The sequence below is a fragment of the Nymphaea colorata genome, chromosome 6 (genome assembly GCF_008831285.2).
Source record: "Nymphaea colorata isolate Beijing-Zhang1983 chromosome 6, ASM883128v2, whole genome shotgun sequence".
Taxonomy (NCBI): Eukaryota; Viridiplantae; Streptophyta; class Magnoliopsida; order Nymphaeales; family Nymphaeaceae; genus Nymphaea; species Nymphaea colorata.
In genome coordinates this window covers 22,786,877-22,804,928 of record NC_045143.1, presented here as the reverse complement: position 1 = coordinate 22,804,928, position 18,052 = coordinate 22,786,877, and the positions used below count along the sequence as shown (strand labels likewise).

At 38.3% G+C, this 18,052-nt stretch overlaps 1 protein-coding gene across 1 annotated transcript; it reads left to right on the top strand.

The window, feature by feature from the left end:
* Positions 1–46: 46 nt before the first annotated feature.
* Positions 47–17,216, top strand: LOC116256744 (uncharacterized). Its single transcript, XM_031633212.2, has 7 exons — positions 47–274; positions 377–444; positions 15,650–15,783; positions 16,243–16,385; positions 16,594–16,665; positions 16,751–16,831; positions 16,904–17,216. Exons 1-7 carry the CDS (start codon positions 193–195, stop codon positions 17,059–17,061), a joined length of 738 nt encoding a protein of 245 aa, XP_031489072.1. The 5' UTR covers positions 47–192; the 3' UTR covers positions 17,062–17,216.
* The last annotated feature ends 836 nt before the right edge of the window (positions 17,217–18,052 follow it).

Below are 18,052 nucleotides of genomic sequence, written 5' to 3'. Positions count from 1 at the left end.
ACTCGAACTCGACTCGTTTGTTTATAAATGAGTCGAGCTCCAGCCGAGCTTTTCGAGTCGACTCGGGCCAGAGGTACTCTTCTTCCCTGCTTTCTACAGAGAGTCAGAAACTGCCGCTAAAGTACACAAAGTGTTTCTCTCCCGTTTCAGCGCCGGTCGAGTATCCATCCCCACGCCGAGAAGCGGCGAGCAATGGACGTTGCCCTGTTCTCTCCCTCGTCACTTTTCGGTGAGGATGATGATCATGACGATGATAAGCTGCAGCATTCTCCTGGTAATTAAGACCAACAGACACCCACTTCTCACCGTGATTGTTGGTTGTTCCATACCCCGCCAACCTTTTTCTCTCCCGATGATGGACGGCTGTTTGGTGCAGGTGTTGGTACTTCGAACAACAGCAAAAGCGTCATGTTTGTCGAGAGAAGTCACTCTTTCCCTGGGATGGTATTCAATTTTCCATGCCACTTTTTGTTTTAGGCCATCATTTGCATTCACTTCCATGAGGCATCCAAACAGGGAACAACATACAGATCTGCGATTCCCTCCCCCATCATTAGAAAACGAAACACTACCATTATTCGACTCGTATATTTGCTGATACCCTGCAATATTTTTAGTGTTACGCGATGACCCGCAGACTCCCGTTTCTCCGACTGCTGGCTGCGATAGAACTGCTGCCGCTAACCCACTTAGATTTGAAGATGGTGATTAATCAGTTTTCATACTTTCCCACATCCCTCAATCCTTTCCTCTGGAGAGGTCATCCCTAAAACAATTCGCTTCGCCGTCAGAAATTGCCCGATGATGTTTGGTTGGATGATATTGCTTGCTGCTGCTTATAGTTTCCATATTCTTTTTCCTTTGATTCTTTATATTGTGGCAATGGCAGAAGTCAAATTCTTGCGGCTTTTGTATTACTGGTCCTAGTCATTATAATGTGTGTGCTTCAGCTTCTCAGCAAAACTGTGCTCACCATGTCCACTATTCATTCTTCCTTTATAAAATGTTGGCTCTACCCGTGATCCTTTTACAAAGGAAAAGTGAGTGTCAGGTTCCATTTTGGCAGACCATTCAAATTTTCACCCACATATATGTATATAAAAACATTACTATTATTATGAATGCACTGTTCAAGGATTTTTTGTTAAAAGCCTAAAAGTATACATTTTGAAAAAAAGATCCTGAATCACATAGTGCAGCCAAAGAACTCAGCAGGGGTGTTCCTTTATGTATCAGACTTCTCGATCTGTCTCCACAACTATGAACAAAGGACATATCTTATGGGGGTTGCAGATTATCTATGCACACTCCTCATATAAATTGACCAGTTCATGGCTGCCAAGTGCCAAAGCTTGGCAGAATCAAACTGGTAGTTCGTCTTAATTTTTAGCGTCTGCTTTTATTTGAAATGAAAACCTTCGAAAGCTCAATGTGCTTGTTGGACACCTTTTTATGAAAGGAGGATTAGATGTAGCAGCATATGCTACTCCATGACCCAAATTGGAAATTCTTACCCTGCCTCTAATCAAGTTTCCCTTAAATCCAATGAGTGGAATCCCTCCACTAGTTTGATCTGTTTTGAAGCCCTCACCTCTACAAAACTTGGGTCAAGCCTTCCTGGACACGTCTCCCTCTATCTCTCTCTAGATCAACCTCCTCAACCCACATTATTCCAATCTGACCAAAGTTAGGAAGGTCCACAGACCTATCATTGGCATCCCCCTTCTAAAGCCAGTTAATGGGCCAAATTCATGCAGCCCTTTTGCAAGCAAGCTCAACTTTCCTCCAAGGTCTACTCCCCTAAACCAACCTTAGCATGCTCTAGTCAAAACATTCAAAATACCCGTCTTGTGGTTCAATCTTCTTTCGGAACCCCTACTTTAGCATTCACCCCCAAACTCCCCCAAGTTTTTGCCAGTCAATGGTCATTCCCGATTGGTAGAGTACATTGACCTCCCCCTTAGGTCTATCTCATAGTTGGCGAGCCCATGACTCAGGCCCAGATTGGCTGATGGTTGGGTCACTGGGTCTCAATGAGTTGGCTGGGTTATGTGTCATGATCTTTTGTGTCAGGAGCAATATCTCAAGCATATGGATTTGGGTTATCAATTGCATTGTGTTTCTTAGATGAACATCATGAACGCCTTTATAATTCATTTGCACACATTGGAATTCATTGTCATGTAAATACATGATGATACTAATATGGAGAACCATCTTGACAGCCAACAGAGCATGAGGTATGTTAAACGGATGGCCCAAGTTTTTTTTTTTTTTTTTTCCCAAAGATCATGGGCTCTAAATGTAGACAGAATGAGATATGGCTAGATTTTCTAGGACTTAGAATCTTCTGGGAAGAGGCTGAAGGAATGAATAAGGCCTGCAAGTACAAAGTGGTCAAGAATTTCATGGACTAGGAAAGCATTCCAGTGCTAGATGGTTTTGTAGGGGAGTGACCTCATTGGCAAAGATGTACACATATCTCTAAGTAACGTTTTGCATGGGAGAATCTTAGAAAGCATTAACATGCCTAATATAGTACTAAACCCTAAAAGAGAAAGGGCTAGCTAATGGAGTTTGTTTGGCCCATCAGCCTCTGGAATGTTAACTGTAAAATCATCATTGTCATCACCACAGGTCAAATAAAGTGGCCCTTCGGAGAATAACATTGTGGAATTAATGTGTGTTTATTAAGTGCATGTGATCCAATACCCTTTTAGCCCATTAGCTGGTGGACGCCATGGGTGACAGTAAGAAGCAATGTTTCTTCATTAAAATCAACTCAATGAAGGTCTAGGATCGACTGGAATAGGATTCTCTAATACTTCTCTCAACAATTTAGTTTCAAGGAAGACTCTATGGCTTCGATTCAGGAAAGCATGTTGACTAGCTCCTCTGTGCTAATAGATGAGGAACCAACAGAATAGTTGTCCTCCTCTACGGGGTTGTTGTGGTTATCCCTTTATTATTCATCATGTCCATGGAAATGCTGTCAAGATTCATTCAGAAACTGGAACTCCCAAGAATAAATAAGCAACAGAAGTTAGTGGCTTTCTGGGAAACCATTTCCTAGTCATCGGCTCAGAGGAATAGGTTGACTGAGAATGTCCCCCCTTTCATCCAGCAGTTTGAGACAATGTATAGAATCAACATCAGTCCCAATAAATCTTTCTTTTGGCTTCAAGTGCTCTCAAGATTGGAAGAGCATCTTAGGATCCTTATCAAGCCGATATAAAGAACACTTGCCCACTAAATACCTAGGTCTTCCAATTTTTTGTTGGAAAATTGAAGTCACACTGAAGTGAATGTCTTTTTGGACAAAGTTTTAGAGGAAGTCAGACTGGAGCAACAAGATTTTTATCTCAGGCTGGTTAGTTATTTCTGATCAAGAGTATGCATATTCTATTGGGTGGATGTCTGCCTTTTATCTTTCAAATAACATCATTCAAATTCAAAGGATGGAGAGACTCATGTCTAATTTTTTGTGGCACGAGGATACTTAGAACCTTAGATACCTTATTGTGTGGCCAAAGGTCCTCTATCACACTCCGACCTAGTTTAACTGCAAACTTTTTTTTTTCTTTTCAATATAACACGTTGAGGTGCGACGACACAACATTGAAAATGGAGCTCAAGATGACAATGGGACAAACATCCATTTTGTAGCAAAATCAATTCATACAAAATGACTTCACATTTATCAATGACACACATGACAAGATGAAACAAAAACAATACATCAATGATACAAAATGTAATGCGCCGACACGACTATAGACTAAAACTCTCCCTAGTAGGATGTGATTGAAGCTATCTGATCAACCTGCTTCCCCGGGTTCGCCAAAACCTGAAAAAGATAAGCAACAGAAGACTGAGCCTTTTTAGTATGACGACAAACCAGATCAATCCCTAACCCTCTAAGGTAAGGGCTCAAATATGGAGTCTAACATATAAAAAAACATAATCACTATGATATCCAATGTTGTAGAAAGCGTATCGTAAGCTGTATCGGTCAGGCCAATAGCTATGTTATATTGTAAAGTATCGTAATGTATCTATGTGTATCGTAAATTTATTTTTTAATTCAAAAAATAAAAAAAAGAGAAAAATCAGATAAATAAAGAAAAATAAAAATTACGTTTTTTTAATGAAAAAACATGTTACACATAATGGCGGACTTATTATAGGTATGAAGTTACTTCACAAACATTAATAAGTGGTGATAATATCATATATTAACACAAAGTGAACTAAGACATCAAGAAAAGAAACATAATTTATAAGATGATCTACATAATAACTCATAAGCAAGTCATAAGTGTAAGATTTTTGGTATGTAACCCAAACCACCGTATGGACTCTTTAGTGATTCTTTAGTAGATACGAGAGGAGGAGAAGAGGAATAGACTGCTCGTGCAAGAGAAAGAGAGAAGAAAGAGGGCAGCAATCTTGACATCTGCCTCTTGTTATCATTATATACTAATCAAAATTTAGTATACAAACAAAATACACAAAATAAAAGTTTATAAGTATGCCACTGCCCATGCGTGTGGTTAAGATGGGTCGGGTTGGGTCTGATCTAACTAGGCCCGACCCATATTTTAACAGCCCCCCTCAAGTTGTGCATGAAGTTTGATCATGGACAACTTGTTTTTCAATTCCAAAAAATGATGTCCTGTGAGACCCTTGGTAAATAGATCAGCCACTTGTTGAGACGTGGGTATATAAGTAGGAACAATTTCATTTTCCTCAGCCTTTTGGCAAATCAAATGTTGATCAATTTCTATATGCTCAGTACGATTATGTAGGATAGGATTGAAAGCAATCTTGATGACACTTTGATTATCACAAAATAGAGATGATTGAGCAATAGGAACAGAGAGTTCCCAAAGAAGATGATGCATCCATGAAGCTTCAGCCGTGCCGACAACCAATGTTATCAAAGGAGTAGCGTATCGCGTATCGGTCGGGCCGACCTACACGCCGTATCGTAACGTATCGTAAAATTAATTTTTTTAATTTTTAAAAATATTAAAAATCATAAAAAATCCAAAAAAATCATAAAAAATCCAAAAAAATCCGAAAAAAAACAAAAATCATAAAAAATCAAGAAAAATGTATTTAAAGGAACATTCATGTATATGAATTATGAAGTATGAAGAACACATTCCAAAATAAGAAATGAAACATTCAAAATAACATAATAAGCAGTCGAAGAGAATTCGATTACATCACAATTCATAAGTTCAAAAGTCAATACATATAGTTATCATATTTCATGATTCAACAATAATCCTCGTCAATCATCCCCACCGTCCTCACAACGAGAAAGAAAGCTTCTTCACCGGCAAAACTTGATGCAAATGGAGAAAATCTCTTCCTCCCATGTCTCTTGCAGTGTTAAGAAACAAGAAAAGAGAGAGAGAGGAGCATAGCTTTTAAAAGAACTCGCAAAAAAGGGGCTCCTTTTTAATTTTTCTCCTGTATCGTACGATACGGGCGATACGCATACGATACGCACGCGTATCACGTATCAAATGCGTATCGTATAGGTTTCTTCGACCTATATGATACGTATCGTACGATACACGTGTGTATCGTACGATATAGATAACATTGCCGACAGCCATTGCCTTATACTCTGCCCTCAGTGCTCGATCTGGCAACTGCACGTTGTTTCCTGCCCTATACTCTTCTTGGTATTTCCTTGCTTTTATCGTTTTCTCGTGTGCTGAGCCTTCCATCGTTTCTGGTGTCGGTGGACCAAATGTCGGCGTCGAGGAACAATGCTCTCTCTCTCTCTTTGGGATGGCTTTTGTTTCTCTCGTCTGAGGAATACGTTTGACCCTTTTTTCCCGATTCTTTGTTTGACTTCTTTCCCGATTCTTTCTTCACTTTTTTTCCTCTTTTGTTTTATTGCTTGGTGATTCTTAGTTCCTAATCCTTGTTCTATCTTCTATGCCGATTTTACATGCTTGATTGTTGCAGTCTATCGTTCTTGTCTCCAGGTTGGTTTACGGTTGCTACTTTGAACTAGAAATTTGTTGACTATGATGTTCGTGTTCGTAGTCAATAGTCATAGACTTTCTTGACCTCATTATGTTGGTTTAAGTACGTGGTTTTGTTATTATTCTTGGGAAATGCCTGGTCTTCGTTGTTTAGGCAGCTTTCAATTGTTTTTCCTCTTTAGAGGTGACAGAGACTGCTGATTTTCAGAAGGATCTCTAGTTCTTAATCCTTGTTCTATCTTCTATGCTGATTTTACATGCTTGGTTAATTCTCTTTGGCGATCTCCCCCTTATATGGCTTTGGTTATGTCTTGCTAGGTTCTTTTCAAATATAAGTTGTAATGGCTGATAAAGGAAAATAAACGATGCCTACAAGTGGAACTGGAAATATGGCAAGCAGCAGTAGTGTTAATACTATTGCAGTAGAGATGGATAATCCATCTCAGCCTCTTTGGTGCTATGTGAAAAAACTAGGAAAAAAAGCACCAGGTTTAGTAGTATGATAGTATCTATAAATTTTGGATCATGTATGAATATGTTATTTTGTTTGTAATTTTTTGATATACATATATGTGTGAATATGTTATTCTGTTTGAAATTTTTTGACATGTATATGTATATATATATATATATATATATGCTTGTGTGTGTACGTCCGTACCCCCGCACCCAAGCTTTTTAAAAATGGTTCGTGCCCGTACCCGCACTGGTATCCATAACCGCACCCATACCCATACTGGCCATACCTATGTGACATAGACTGGGTCGGGTTCAGGTTCAAACCCGACCTGTGACTGTCTCTTAAATATGATTTGTAACCCCAATTTTATGATTATGAGTGAAGTTTAAGAGAGAAAAAATGGTGTTGAGCCGAGTTTGAGTTAATGACTCGACTCGTCCATATAGCCGAGTTGAGTTCAAGTTCTTTAAACACTGCTCATATAACTTGACTCGGCTCGAGAAACTAAAATGACCATCATTACTTTCCCCCTATGTCACATGGGTGCGGGTACGATATGGGTATGATGGTGTGGGTTCGAGTACGACAATTTTGAAAATTGTGGATATGCGGGTACGACAAAGAACAACACGGATTTAATGTGGAAAACCCTTCAACTAGAGGGAAAAAACCACGGGTGAGGAGGACTGGTGCCCACTAGCCTCCAGACACTCTCTCTCGTAAACTTTTCATTAACCTATAGAAATTAGGGTTTACATGGGTTAAGTAAGGTCATAACAGTAACACATTGGATCGGGTCCAGATCCAGACCCGGATAGGTGACCCCAATACACCATATGTCAACACATCTCTTCTCTCCCTTGGCTGCACGTAACAACTATTATTGGAATGCAAATATGTGATCACCATGTTTTCATGTACCATAGGACTTTTATTTCAATAAATATATGAGATTTTGTGTTCATATTCCCTGTTTGCAAAGAACTGATCTCATTGTTGGTGTAATAACTAATAACTAGCAAAACTTTGGCCTTTCAGTCATCTATGTCAGCAAATATCATTTTTTTCACATTTTGCTTTCTTCATTATAGTTTGTAATCATTTTAGTTTAATGATTTGGTCATTCATCTTAATGAGTATGCTATATGCTAATTCTTTGAATTTGATGATTATGATAAACATAAATATGGGCGATACTTTGAACTCGATTGCGAAAGACAAATTCTGGCTGGGATCATTGTGTGCTTTTGGATTTTCAAGCCAAAATTGGCCACCTCCAAATAATCTGAGAATTGTGGCATCTAAGGACAAATGCTCTAGAGCTTCATTCTTTGATTTGCAAAGTGCAGACATGGAAGCCAACAAAGAAGTTTGATTTTTTATGTAAAATGAACGGGCATGCCCTTTAGAAGGGGAAGAAGGGAGAGGCATGCTTGCAAAACATCGGATGAAATTTAAAACATCATTAATGTCAAATAAACAAAACGCAAGCTGTTTTTGAGATTAAAAAAAAGAAGAAAAGGGCGTGCCCTTTTTGGTGGAAAGGAGGAGGAGGTAGTCATGTGCACCAGATTTTTGGTTGTTAGTGTCCATTCCAGTTGTTGGCATCCTGTCGTGGAGCCCCAGTTGATTGTGCACAGAAAGGGGAGGGCAAGGGGAAGATGGAGTGGGAAAAGAGAGAGAGAGTGAATGTTGCAGTTGAGAACCTTTTTGGGTGTTACTTGGACCGTCCGATTTTTCAGATCGACTGCCTTGAAAGGGTGGATCGGCAGCTAGTGAGCACCGTCCACTACCTTCTTGTCTCATGTGGTTTTTTACCCTCATTCTTGAGGGTTTTTTCCTCATTACATCATGTGTTCGTGTGTGGTGTTTGTTTCTACAGTATGTATGCATAGGCCTTTTTGTATTTATTTTCCTTTCCTTTTTTTATTTTATTACCAAAGGGAACTAGCTGTTGGCTGCTCTCAGGCTAGAAATCTAGCCGTTGGAGCTGCCCAACAGTTAGCTCCTTTTTCTCCTTCTTCCTTTCTTTGTTTTATAAATAAGGGACTTGGATCCCTTGCTTAGTATGGACTTTAAGACCTGATTTTGTGTATTATTTGAGATTGAATACAAGTTTTTCACCTCTAGTTTGAGGTTTCTCCTTGTGTGATTTCTTGGAGTGGCTGGTATCTTCAAGAGTGTCACTCTTGAAGTGTTTCTATCATTAAGTTCAGGCCTGATTTACAGTTTGTGACTGATGCCTTTGAGGAAAACGAGCTCGACCTTGCTCATTAGGTTAGCATGAAAATGATGAAGGAGATAAAGAACCGATGGGTAAGGATGGAGGTTTTTCATGTTAAATGTATAAAAGAAAATTTACCTTTGGTCTGCCTCTAGGTATTTCATTGGCTCCCATGGTTGGTGCAGCATTAGACAGGAGCTAAGCTCTTATCAATAGCATTGAGTGGAAGGTTCGGATTAATAACATAAGTCGGGTTTGACCTTTGGGCAAAAGTGTGCTACATGAGGTCTTCACCTCGTCCCTGTCAGCTGAGTCATTGATCAGTCTTATGGGCTTTAATGTGAATGGCAATGTGACTTGTTGGATGTCCTTTCCTTTATCATCCAAGCAATTGAAGCAGTACCTTGGAATCTTGAGGCTGACTTAATGGTTTGGTGAGGAAATAAGGAATCTTCATGTGCTGAAGTCAGAGGATGAACTGCATGCTAAACCCCAAATATTCTCCCTCTAGGCTGGTCTGGTATGGTTTCCTCTATCCTTTGAGGATGTTGTTCCTTTACTTTGCGATGCAAGATCAACTTCTAATGAAGGAGAGATAGGAAACACTTGGATCAGCATGTAAATCAGGCCCAAAGAAACAACCTCTTCAAGTAATATCAGCCTTGAAGCTTTCACCAACAAGTCAATCTCACAAACCCTCAAACAAGAGGTGAAGAAGAACTTAAATTAATCACACAAAGAGATACAAGAAGTAGGCTAAAAAGCCATACCTAAAACAATGGGAGAGCTGCCCTATTTATAGAGCAGAGGGCCAAAGAGAAGAAGGAGGAGGCAGTCCCGACTCCCAACGGCTAGAAATCTAGCCGTTGGGACTAGTCTCCCTCTATGAAAAATAGAAAAAGGAGAGGGATAAAAGGGGAAAACAGAAAATAATACATAAAGAAAAAATACATAAAGAAAGTGAAAATTACATAGGTGTCCTAAGTACCCAAAATATAAAATATATATATATATATATAAAGCATATATTAGATGACTAATATATGTGATATATATAAATGTATATATGTATACATATGGGATACATACATTCTAACACCCCCCCTCAAACTTACGGTGTGATAACCGAAAGTTTGCCAAGGAGAAAATTAAATCTGGTAGCAGCGAGAGCTTTAGTGAACAAATCGCCAAGTTGATACTCTGATTGGACATAGGAGAGATTTATGTTTTTCTGAAGGAACTCTTCACGAACATAATGGCAGTCCATCTCTATATGCTTTGTTCTTTCATGGAATGTGTGATTGCTAGCAATATAGATTGCACTTTTGTTGTCGCAACAAAGCTTGACAGGATTCGTAATATGAATTCCCATATCTTTCAGTAAGCTTTTGAGCCACACTATCTCCATCGTTGTAGTTGCCATTGCTCGATATTCAGCTTCTGTTGATGATAGCGATACCTTATTCTGTTTCTTGCATCGCCAGGAAATTAAGGAGTCACCTAAAAACACACAAAAACCAGTGGTGGAGTGCCTATTATTGGGATCTCCACCCCAATCAGCATCTGTATACGCAACTAATTCTAATATAGAAGAAGAAGACAGAAATAGTCCTTTGTTGATAGTGTTTTTCACATAACGGACAATCCGCATTGCCGCTCCCATATGTACTGAGGTGGGTCTTTGTTGAAATTGGCTTATCACATGCACAGCATGAGCAATGTCAGGTCTGGTGATGGAGAGATAAGAGAGAGCGCCAACTATTTGCCGAAAAGAAGTGGGATTCTCCAATATCTCTCCATCATCAATTTTCATTTTTACTCCCAGTGCTGTTGGAGTATCCACAACTTTGTCATCTGAGATACCTGTTCTGTCAACTAATTCACTAGCAAACTTCATTTGAGAAAGAAGATAACCTTGTTTGCTATAAGCAACTTCAATTCCAAGAAAATAAGTTAGTCTTCCCAAATCAGTCATTTGAAAACATTTGCTAAGAAAGTGTTTTACCTCTATAATCCCTTCATCATCACTCCCAGTAATAACCATATCATCAACATACAGTAATAAAACAATTACACCTACGGAGGTAGTTTTTACAAACATGGCAGTATCAGAGTAGCAAGATTTAAAACCTTGATTAAACATGACACTACTAAACTTGTCAAACCAGGCTTTGGGAGCTTGTTTTAAACCATAAAGGGCTTTCTTAAGGCGTAAAACTTTGTTTTGGGGTAGATCAAAACCAGGGGGAGCACTCATGAAAACTTCTTCTTGTAGGTGACCATTTAAGAAAGCATTTTTAACATCCATTTGAAAAATAGTCCAATGTTTAACAGAGGCAATGGCAATAAGGGTTCTAACAGAAGTCATGCGAGCAACAGGAGCAAAGGTTTCTTCATAATCAATCCCATATTCTTGAGCATATCCCTTGGCAACAAGTCTGGCCTTATATCTTTCTAAGGTTCCATCACTTCTAGTTTTGATTTTATAGATCCATCTACAACCAATAGTCTTTTTCCCCGTTGGTAGAGGCACAATATCCCAAGTTTCATTGCTTTCAAGAGCTTTAAGCTCAAGATTCATGGCTTCAATCCAATTGGGATCTTCTTTAGCTTCAAGGTAAGAAGATGGCTCATGAAAAGAATGATGTGCCATAATACAAGCTCGAAATTTTGGAGAAAAAGGCTCATAAGAGACAAATCTTTGAGGAGGCCTAATGTGCCTTTGGGATCTCCTAGGAAGAGATTGATTAGTTTCTTGATTTTGGGGGTCTCTTCTTCTATAAACTAAGATCTCTTTTGGAGGGATGATATGAGTAGAATTATCATTGTTGACTTCTTCAATTGGTACCTCTATACCTTTATCGGGTTCATCATCATCAATATCATCATCATCATCAATATCATTAGTCCAAAGAAAAGTATAATCTTCTAGTTTCTTGGGTTCATCTTTGAAACCATCTTCATTTTCTAAAAAGATCACATTTCTAGAAACATAAACTTTATCTTTTTTAATATCATAACATCTATAACCCTTTTGAGTTTCGGAATACCCAATAAAAACACAACAAATAGCTTTGGAGGAAAGCTTATCGTCTTTGTCACTTAACACAAAACATTTGCAACCAAAGACTTTAAGTCTATTGTAATTAGGTTTAACATGATGAAGTCTTTCAAAAGGAGAAATATGTTTCAAAAGTTTGGTAGGCATTCTATTAATTAAATAGGTTGAAGTCAAAACAGCCTCGGCCCAAAAGTTTTTGGGAACATTTTTAGATAAAAGAAGGGCTTTAGTAGTTTCAATAATGTGCCTATGTTTAGGTTCTGCCACTCCGTTTTGTTGTGGAGTGTTAGGACAAGATCTTTGATGAACAATGCCTTTTTCTTTTAGAAATTGTTGAAACATTTGACATAAATTCTCCTCCCGAATCACTTCTAAAGACTTTGATATTTGAGCCAAATTGGGTATAGATCATGTTGTAGAAATTCTTAAAGTTTGTGAATACTTCCGATTTGTGCTTGAGAAAATAAACCCAAGTATGCCTAGAATAATCATCAATAAAGATCACATAGTACAATAATCCTCCTTTTGACATAATAGGAGCGGGTCCCCACACATCCGAATGCACCAAATCAAAAGATTTTTGGGCAATAAAATTTCTATTATCAAAAGGTAAGGCTTTCATTTTAGCCTTAATACAATCATTACAATCAAAGTTCTTTTGACAAAAATTCTCCATGAATGGAAGATGAGACATTTTTTCTATATTGGAATGTCCAAGTCTTTGATGCCAAGTTTGAATGTCACATTCTTTGGAGATATTGCAAGATGGTCTTGAAAGGTCCAAAAAGTCTATGTAGTAGAGATTATTTGTTCTAAAACCTTCCCCAATCATCTTCTTGGATATCCGATCCTGTATCAAACATTTGGATTGTGAGAAGATTACATCAAAACCAAGGTCGGCTATTTGAGAAACGGACAATAAATTTAAGTTTAATTTAGGAATATGTCTTACTTGAGGTACTTTTAAAATTTTGGATCCAAAAGCTAGGTCAAGATTTCCAATAAAATCAATTTCAAGAGAGGTACCATCCGCCGTTTTCACAAAGGAATAAGAATCATTTTTAGTGCATTCGGTGAGAAGGGATTCATAAGGAGTCATATGAAAAGATGCACCCGAATCAATAATCCAAGAGTACTTACTTGAAGAAGTAGATGCCACGGTCGCTCCCAAAGTCGAAGGTGTGCTTCCTCCTTTTAGAAAAGGTTGAAGAGCACTTATGAGTTGCTCAAGTTGGAATGAACTTGCTTCTTTCTTCTCTTCTTGAATTTGAGCCGCAACATTGCTTCTTTTATCAAAAATTCTAAGTTTTGGACATCTTGGCTTGGTATGTCCTTCTTCTTGACAATGATAGCAAATAATTTTTCTTCTTGTTCCTTCATTTGTACGATTGAAGTGAGGAGGTCTATAAGGTCTCAAGTGGGCCCCCGGCCTAGATGTGGCAAGCACATTGTTGACTTTCTCTTTATCAAGACAAAGACGATTTTCCTCCATTTGAAGTTCCGCAATAGCCTCATTCATAGATGGTGTTTTAGAACGATGAAGTAAAGCGGTTTTGACACCATCAAATTCCGGTCTAAGACCTATGATAAACTTGTAAAACTTCTCACGTTGTATTTGCTTTTCTCTAAGAATAAGATCTTGTGTCCAATGTGGTTCAAAAATACTCAATTCATCATACAATTGATCCATTTCAGCCACATAATCTTTAATGGATCTATCTCTTTGTTGAAGATTGTGAATTTTGAGTTGAACATGATGCATATAAGCAACATCTCTCATGGTATGAGTTTTCTTTAGATATTCCCAAGCTTCTAGGGCAGAATTTAATTTAGAGATTTGCCCGCTAGTAGCATTGTCAACACAAGTCAAGATCCAAGTAATGATTTTGTGATGACCAACACTCCATTCTTCCCATTTTTTGTTGTATTCAGCCATTACCTTCTCTTTTTCGGTTGCATCCAATTCCATAGCCCTTCCATCAACAACTTTCGTAAAGACTAGTTGTGGTTCAAGTTTTGTCCCATCAACTAGTCCCCAAAGGCTTTTACTACGAATAAAGTGTTCCATAGTTCTAGCCCATTGTATGTAATTTGTTGATGAGAGTTTGGGAAAAGGAAGAGAAGAGACTTTGTCATCCATGGGCACAATCAACAAGGTAGATCCACTTACAAGTTATGAAGAAGATGGCAGCCACGTGAAAAGAAGTCCACAGCAAGGATAAAAACTCAACAATGATAGAAACCAGTCACCCTTTCAACAGCCACGAGCTCACCACCAAGGGAGCTAGATTTCGTCAAGAAATCACCAAAAAGAAGCCAGCAAAAACACTCTTCTTCTTGTGTAAAACTGCAGCAAGCAATATCTCGAACACTTGGAGTGCTTCACAGCTCCAACGCAAGAATAAAAACTGAACCTTCAATCTTGAATGGCAGCAAGACAAAGAGCCAAAGACGAGGCTCTGATACCATGTAAATCAGGCCCAAAGAAACAACCTCTTCAAGTAATATCAGCCTTGAAGCTTTCACCAACAAGTCAATCTCACAAACCCTCAAACAAGAGGTGAAGAAGAACTTAAATTAATCACACAAAGAGATACAAGAAGTAGGCTAAAAAGCCATACCTAAAACAATGGGAGAGCTGCCCTATTTATAGAGGAGAGGGCCAAAGAGAAGAAGGAGGAGGCAGTCCCGACTCCCAACGGCCAGAAATCTAGCCGTTGGGACTAGTCTCCCTCTATGAAAAATAGAAAAAGGAGAGGGATAAAAGGGGAAAACAGAAAATAATACATAAAGAAAAAATACATAAAGAAAGTGAAAATTACATAGGTGTCCTAAGTACCCAAAATATAAAATATATATATATATATATAAAGCATATATTAGATGACTAATATATGTGATATATATAAATGTATATATGTATACATATGGGATACATACATTTTAACACAGCAGCCGTTTAGCAGCTGCAAGTCAGCAATCAAAACTAGTTCATGTCTAATTAGCCTTTGGAAGTTGGAACCATATGAGATACGTATCTGGTGTGTCCATTAATTTTCATGGCCCACTAGAAGAGATGGCAGGAGACAGGAGCAAGTTAAGTTGAGAGATAAAGAAGCGTATAGAAGATAGATCTAGCATTCCAAACTACAATTGGTTCGGTGGAGGCTTAGCAATGAACACATGCTTCTGTATTTGGAAAAGTGGCATCCTTGTAAATATGAGGTATCATTTTTCCTGTTTAAAGAAAAGCAAAAATTGCATCAGTAGAGGATGGAAAACTCATAATGGGTGGGCACTTCAGCAAAGGGGTAGATCAAAGTTTTAACAGTCAGCATTTTCAGTGGTCAGTGGAGGATCTGTTACACTGTAAAAGATTATATTGGTTCCTCCATTTGAGCTAGTTGGGAAGCCATTTTGATGATTAAATAGATTCATTAGCCCCATATGTATCTTTGAGATAAGTAGGGTGAGCTTCTGTCTTGTTTTAGATTCAATATTTTTGTGGACAGATTAATGGAAGAATTTCATGAGAAGGCATCCATTTCAATTTTGACAGAGTGCAGATTATCTTTTAGAAAGATAAGCATGCATAGCTTACTCTTGCTATGTCCAATCATACCTCTCTCCCATTCTGCTGGAAGGATACACAAGCCTCCTTTATGGAGGCCTCCAGCTGAGGGATTTCTTTCATAGTCTGATTAGATTGTATTTGTACAGATGAGCCTTTAGTGAATGACCATGAGTCTGCCTATCCCAGCTCAATGCTCAAAAAAGGAAAAGAAGGTTGTTCTTAAGTGTTTTGGCTTTACTCTGGCCTTCTCACCAGTCTATATGATATTTGTTTAAAAGATGCCATTTTGTGTTTAACCTTACAAGTGTTTTTATTATTGCAGAATTTACTTGTCCGAGAGTTCTCATTCCATCATTTAAATGCAAACTTGCTTTGGCCTGGCAGCTTATCATTTGCACAATGGTTGGTTCAGCATGGTACTTACTTGAATGGTTGCCGTATCATTGAATTAGGAAGGTTTGCCCCTGTTTGACAGCTGAATTTATTTTTGTGTTGACAACACAGTGTCGTGTATCGTTGAATCAGGAAAGTTTGCCCCCGTTTGACAGCTGAATTTATTTTTATGTTTCAATTGCTTGGACGACACAGTGTCGCGTTTTCTGCAGTTAGTTTATGATTCACTCTGTGTTGCCAACTTTGTCCATAATGTCTAGATTGACCATGAAAAATGCTTTGGAAATTGGTGTACATATGGGCAGGTTCAGTTCCAAATTGGCACACCTACTTCCACCTTGCTTTGAGACCCTACTTTCATCGTTATGCAGGAGTAGTACAGCACGTTAACATTGATTGATATAATTCCTGGAATAACTTATTACTCCATTGCAATTTGGAGATGTATAGTGGGTCAGTTACACATGGGCCTTTGACATTTATAAGATGGCTTTTTGTCCATTCTATGTTCTGGATTTACAGTGGCACTGGAGCGTTGGCTATCTTTTTGGCAAAATTGCTTCAAGTGGATATCACAACTTCAGATTTTGATGATGGGGACATTGAAGAAAATATCGCCCATAACTGTAGAGCTAATGGTCTTCCTGTACTGCCACATATAAGACGTATGCATTTCCTCCCTGACAGTGCTGTTCCTTTTTGGGACTGAACTGACTGTTGTGTGTGTGAAACCGTAGTGAGCATGAATTTTTTTGGTTGTGTTCTGGAGATTCTTAAATCTTTTTATCTATGAAAAAACGTTGTCTACAGTTTTGAGTATTGGCCTATGTAATTGATGTATTTCCTGTATCGTCTTCCTAATGTCTTTGTTAGATTCATGGGGTGATAGATTTCCCTGTGAAGAGCCAAACTGGAACTTGATCATTGCGAATGACATACTACTTTGTAAGGCTACATGACTTACCATTAAGTGATCTTTATGCATCATCTAAGTTATTTTTAAGTTGCTCTATTGTGACATTTGCTGCAGATGTAAAGCAATACCCCAATTTGGTAAAGACGCTATCATTTCTTCTTAAATCGTACAAGCCAAAGGATGACAAATCTTCAGGTAATACTCAATTGCAAGTTGGAAATACGAAGGTTGATCAGGTTTATGAATCAAATGTGCTGCATGTTGCAGGTACGGAAGTCCAACTGCCAAAGCCATCATTCTTGATGAGTTGGAAACGCAGGATTGGGAGGGAAGATGAGTCATTATTTTTTTCATGCTGTGAAGCTTGTGGGTTAAAGGTAGAGCACCTTGGTTCTCGCATTTATTGCATTAACCTCACCTGTTAAATTGAGCTGAGTATACATCCAGAAAGTAACTGTTGAACGTCAAACCAGCTATGGGGACTACACAATTGAAAGTGACTTGTGTTTGAAACATCATATGTGCAGTCAGTTTTGTTATTATGGAAAAGATGTATACAAATATGAACCTGTTTAATCAATTCTGGAGTACACCTATTGAAGGCACATGCAATTACTTGGAATAGGTAACAACATAAAATTGATGGGTATTCCATTTCAAGCTTGTGAGTCCCTCTAATAACCATTATTGCAGCCTTGTACTTGAAAGAGTCCCGTCAGTTAGTTGACAATGATTTTCTTAGCTGAATTAGCAATGAAGCAATACATTCACAACATATAGATCATGAGCCATGACCCATTTTGGAAATTGTGATGAGATTGAGCCCACATCTTTGTGTTTTCTCTTTCCCATCTGTTGACAAGCTCTACTGTAATCTGACAGCCCCAACAGCTTGAATTATAAACCTAGAAGCTAGCCCAGCAACTAGATCCACCTTATCCTTTATATATTTGTTGGAGACTTTGGCCCCATTTCTCACATGGCTTTTTCCTAATAAAGGTCCTCTTTCATATTCAGTCTCTCTGTGTTTGGCATGTGTTTTCTGCATGTTTGATGCATTTAATCTTGTGAAGCTTTCTGTATTGGGTATTGTTATGAAGGTTATTTTCTTCTTATTGACTCTCCTTTAGAAGATAATTGAATTATTTCACGAACTTTCAAATATGTAGCTCAGATGGAAGAATCTCCAGCTATTACCCATTTTTTTACAGTTTCAAAGGTAGAATGTTAAAAATCTAGTCAATATTTATGATCACATGCTACAACCAAAAATTACTAACCTGGAGTTCTTCAGGGTCGCTAGCATTCCCCTTCAAAAACAAATGATCAACTGCTCGATCAATGACTCTATTCCACAGTCGCATCATCAAAATTCCTGCAAAAAGGGTGTACAAATCCTCTCCAGCACCCAGTTTA

Excerpts from the sequence above, each read along its gene's own strand:
- LOC116256744 (XM_031633212.2), top strand. The coding sequence starts at position 193 with ATGGACGTTGCCCTGTTCTCTCCCTCGTCACTTTTCGGTGAGGATGAT. Across the intron at positions 445-15,649 it reads GTCACTCTTTCCCTGGGATG|AATTTACTTGTCCGAGAGTT; the intron begins GTATTCAATTTT and ends TTATTATTGCAG. Across the intron at positions 16,832-16,903 it reads AAAGGATGACAAATCTTCAG|GTACGGAAGTCCAACTGCCA; the intron begins GTAATACTCAAT and ends TGCATGTTGCAG.